We start from the raw sequence: 4,863 nt of genomic DNA, 5'->3' as shown, positions 1-4,863 counted from the left end.
ACGCGCGCATAACATAGTCTAAATTATTGACCAACTAACTACAAAATAGAACAGCAAACTACTTATAATATTCACAAATAAATATTTCGCATTTCATCCTAATACCTCATCGCGCACTTAACCTATTACAAACTTACTAAAAAACTACGCGAACCAATACCGGATAAATTGCCCGGCACGTGGGCGCCTGGACAATTCGCCGGTCGCAACTTACACTATTATAAATTAAACTTAAGCGCGAACCTTTAGATAGCCGGCACGTGAATGCCAGGCTATCTTATTCAACGCGCACCGGTCGTCGCATCACCAGAGAGAGAGAGAGTGTAGAGAGAAAGAAGAAAGGAAGGCTTAACCTTTATTCACTGCTCCTCGCAACGTCGAGAATCTTGAGCGATGTGCTGCCGCAGGAAGTACCGGTCGTCGTTACTGGTCAGATCGTTGCTAGCTGCTGGTTACTGTCGCTGACCAAGTATCCGCAGGCGACGTTGACTCTCCTTGCATTAAACTAATAATTTATCGACAAGAGAAAATCTTGAAATAATATTCATCAATAATTTTTTTAAGACAAATCATTAAGAAAGATAATGAAAAAGGCAATGTTAAACAACAAGCTTCTATATGTTATAATTTAAGAGAGACAAATCATACAATTCACCAATGTGCATATATAGTAAACAGCGCTAATATTTGACATAATCAGGAGCATGAACTTATTGTGAACTGCATTAGATATACTTTTATATGTAACATGAAATGCAAAAGATTAATATAAGTTATTGTATTCTAAAGACTGATCTATCAAAAAATTGCATTAAATTAATAATGGCTAAAGAATATTTAATTTAAAGAGGCACACTTAGAATTCCATTTTTATTAGCAATTTATTTAAAAACTAGATATACAATTTTCAAACAGTAAAAAAATGGCTCTCAAGGAATGTTGTAAATTTCATTTCATGTCTATACACTTTTGAAGCACATTCCAACAAATAGATGATCCTGTGACAGTGTGGAATCACCCTTTACATTTTCTTAAAATATCCTTATTCGTGCTCATGAACTGATATTTTGACATTTCTATCTTCATTTAAATAGCGATCCAAAACTTTTAAAAATAAATAAACTTCACAATCTTGCCTTGATACTATTTTTGATCGTTGTTTCTTTTCATCATCATTCATGACTAATCTTTCCTTGAAACTATTTTGGATCGTTGTTTCTTTTCATCAAATTAAATGTCATTGAAAGTGAAAAAGTTACTTTCAATTTTTCTCAGTGATTGTTATTTGCTATACTGACTTGTAAAATAGCAAACAATCAAAAAAAAAATTTATTACTCATGAACTTCACAATCTTGCTTTGACAAAATGACTTTTTGTTAACAACACAATTGGCTTCAATATACAGAGATGATACAATACTAGTTTTAATTTTGCCATTATCTGTACCTAGCATTTTAACTATACCTCTTATCACACGAGGCACCCTACCTTGGTCATCATATTCTTCTCCAAAACCAAAATGTTCTTGAATTCGTAAAAACTTGCGTAGGAATTGTTTCCATGTATAGAGAACTCAAATCAGGTTCAAATTTTATTGCTCCACAACTGTCACTTTTTCTTTGGAGTATAAATCCATTTTTTTGTTTAACTTGATGAGCCATTTAACATTTGACACAAAAACACTAATGATAATGCCAACACATACCATATAACTCCGCACCATTTGCTAATTGTAAATAAACTTGATCGTAAACAAATTTGTCAAGTAGAGGCACTAACAAGACAGACAACAAGATCGATTGCGCAGGCGCAGCCATTCTTATGTATAGTTAGATAATAAGATACCGTACGGAACAGATACTCGAGATAATTGAAATAACTGATGGGAGAAGAAAAGGAGAAAGAGTTTTGACCACCATCAGTATATATATAGATATATATATATACAGGGTGATTCAGAAGGATTATAGTTCCCGAAAATGGGCTGTAGAACAAAATTTTCTGAATCGATTGCCGTTTTCAAAAAATTTTTATCATCAATACTTTCCGAGAAAATTAATTTCAAAAATTAATAATTTCGACCAATCAGAGCGCCGTTTCGGTCGACTACCAAATTTCTCCTCTTTTGCTGTTTTCCCCTCCACTTGGCCGTAGCAACCGAAGCGGTGATTGAGACGACGCGGTAACTAACATTGCAAAATATCATTGGTTGCTGAGCAGCGCATCGAAGAAAGAACCGCCTTGTAAAGACGTCATTTTCTTAGAATAAACGGTCTAATAATGTCTTATAATTAATTTTTTTATAACTTTATAACAAACATAAAAGTAATTTTACGTAATTTTATAATAATTTTACGTAATAAGCGTACGAAAGTACGCGACTTCGATGTCGATCTTGGCAATATTTTGCCACTTTAATTCGAATGAAACCTTTTTCATTCAAAAGGTCATGATAAGATGTGTTCACGAATCTTTTTCTGACGCTCGGAAAAGTCTCTGACATTAACCGGAGAAGAGAGGGAGAAAGCCGTGCGGCCGCACACTCGTGAGTATCCACCTTCAATCGCGTTTTTGGCAATGTTTTGCCACTTTTATTCGAATGAAATGTATTTCATTCTAATGATCATAGAGGAGAGAGGCTGTAAAATTTTCCTAGCGCTCGGAAAAGCCTCTGACATTAACCGGAGAGGAGAGGAAGAAAGCCGCGCAGCCGCGTCCTCGTGAGTATCCACCTTCGATGGCGTTTTCGGCAATGTTTTGCCACTGTTAGTCGAATGAAATCTATTTTATTCGAATGATCATAGAGGAGAGAGGCTGTAAAATTTTGCCGGCGCTCGGAAAAGCCTCTGACATTAACCAGAGAGGAGAGAGGGAAAGTTTTATAATTTATTTTTGTTAATAACTTTATAACAATCATAAATTTACAGTAATTTTGTCTAATCAAATCAAAAGTAATTCTTTCAGTTATTACTAGAAATACAAATAAAGAGCATTTAAGTAAAAATTTAATACTGAGACTTTTTATTTTTAATTATTGCTTATTGAGTGAGATTAATTGTATCTCGCTCACCATTCGGTATTACTGACGGTGACATTACTATCCGTGAAACTTTTGCCGACACTCGGAAAAGCCTCTCACATTAGCTACAGAGGAGAGGGGAAATACGCGCGGACAAGCGTACGAAAGTACGCGACTTCGACGTCAATTTTGGTTTGCCATTTCTATCGGAATAAAACTTTTTTTCTTTATCATTCGCTGTTGTTTATAAAAAATATTTTGAATCAATTATTCAACAATTTTTTATTTTTAAAAATTCAAAGTACAAAAAAAACAAACTTCATAAATTAAAATTTTAAATTTGACGGAAACTTTTGTATTTAAAATTAAATATCAGAACATGTTTATTGATAAATTTGATGCGTTTTTGTTCTCAAAGTTTTTTTTTACAAACATGTGGTGGTGCTATCCTTTACAATAAGTTTCATCATAGTGTGCAACCAATTTTGTTTAAGTTGCGTTCGGTGCGAATAAAAGTGGAAATTTCTAAACAACATTCTGGCATTAATTATGGGTGATCGCGGGGGTCGTGGCGGTAGAGGTGGAGGTCGAGCTGGAGGTCGTGCGGGTGGCCGAGGAAGGCCTGTCGGTCGTGGTGCACCGTATACGGGAGCCGAGTATACGGAGATGATCATTTTTTACGGCGAGGCCGGGCGCAATGCTAACGAAGCCGCGCGTTTGTACGCGGCTGCGTTGGACCGCAGGAACCCGCCTGATTTAAGAAGACGTCCGGATGCAAATGTTATTTTGGGAGTGGTACGTCGTGGTCGAGAGGACGGTAACCTTATTCCCCTTGCTCATCGAGGTGCTAAACAAGGAGTAGTCGGTGCTCCACGTGTTGTACGCAACGTGGAAAATGAAGAAAATGTTTTAGAGTGTTTAGAAGAGGATCCGACTAGGAGCATTAGAAACGTGGCAGGCATGCTGAATCTAACCTACTCTACGGTAAGTAACATAAATTATGTTCAGGTGAGGTGGATGAAAATAATCGAATCATGATTCAATTTTTATAACACTCTAGATTTATTTAATTTCACAAATACAAGGAACCGTTTGACGGTGAATATTACAAAAAACAAGCAATTTAAAACTACGAGAATATTACAGATATAAAAACAAAAAGAACGCTTATGCAACAAAATACGCAAACTTTGAATTACTCAAAAATCGCGGAATAGAGAAAAGATCCATAAAACGTCTGGAAGGTGTCCGGCCATCCCTCGCTAAATTTACGCGAAGTCGCCTCCAAAATCGCTAAAGCCCGTTCGTTGTTTTTGTCTCTCGATTCGGTTTTAACTACTCCGAAATTTTCCATTTCTATATAGTCGTGAACTAATTTTTCTAATTCCGCGAGCTTTTGTTGTTCCGTCATCTCCTCCTCGGTAGCGATAAAACATTTCGCGAGTATTTGCGAATCTCTGTTCGAATTCTGCCTGTTTTCGATGTATCCGTGTACCGACCAGCCCAATCGCGTGTGTGAAACAACGAGCACGCTATCCCCAATCCGCCGCGATTCGTCACACATAATCAACGGCCAATTGTCCTGTCCTATCAAGATGCTTAACTTAGCGTCTTTGTACGGGTATATCGGGATATCGTGTTCCTCTTTAACGTCCTGTACGAGTTCTATCGACAACGTTTGCAGAGGCAGATCTAGCTTTGGTACAATTAGCGTACGAGCGATCTTTTCTTGGCGAAACGGCCCGCTGACTAAAAACTAACTCTCTCGCAACGAACCACACTCATACAATACAAGCCGCGTATGTTTGTCCTAAAGGGCTCCCCCGTCAAACCGACATGATCC

At 37.1% G+C, this 4,863-nt stretch overlaps 1 protein-coding gene across 1 annotated transcript; it reads left to right on the top strand.

Annotated features, from left to right (window-relative positions):
* Positions 1 to 3,569: 3,569 nt before the first annotated feature.
* Positions 3,570 to 4,116, top strand: LOC131675382 (uncharacterized). The gene is made up of 2 exons (XM_058954350.1): positions 3,570 to 4,004; positions 4,081 to 4,116. Exons 1-2 carry the CDS (start codon positions 3,570 to 3,572, stop codon positions 4,114 to 4,116), a joined length of 471 nt encoding a protein of 156 aa, XP_058810333.1.
* Positions 4,117 to 4,863: the final 747 nt, after the last annotated feature.

Source organism: Phymastichus coffea, unplaced genomic scaffold (genome assembly GCF_024137745.1).
Source record: "Phymastichus coffea isolate CEN01 unplaced genomic scaffold, Cenicafe_Pcof_1.1 PCOF00020, whole genome shotgun sequence".
NCBI lineage: Eukaryota > Metazoa > Arthropoda > Insecta > Hymenoptera > Eulophidae > Phymastichus > Phymastichus coffea.
The sequence above is the reverse complement of the archived record's forward strand: the minus strand, read 5'-3'. Positions and strand labels throughout refer to the sequence as shown.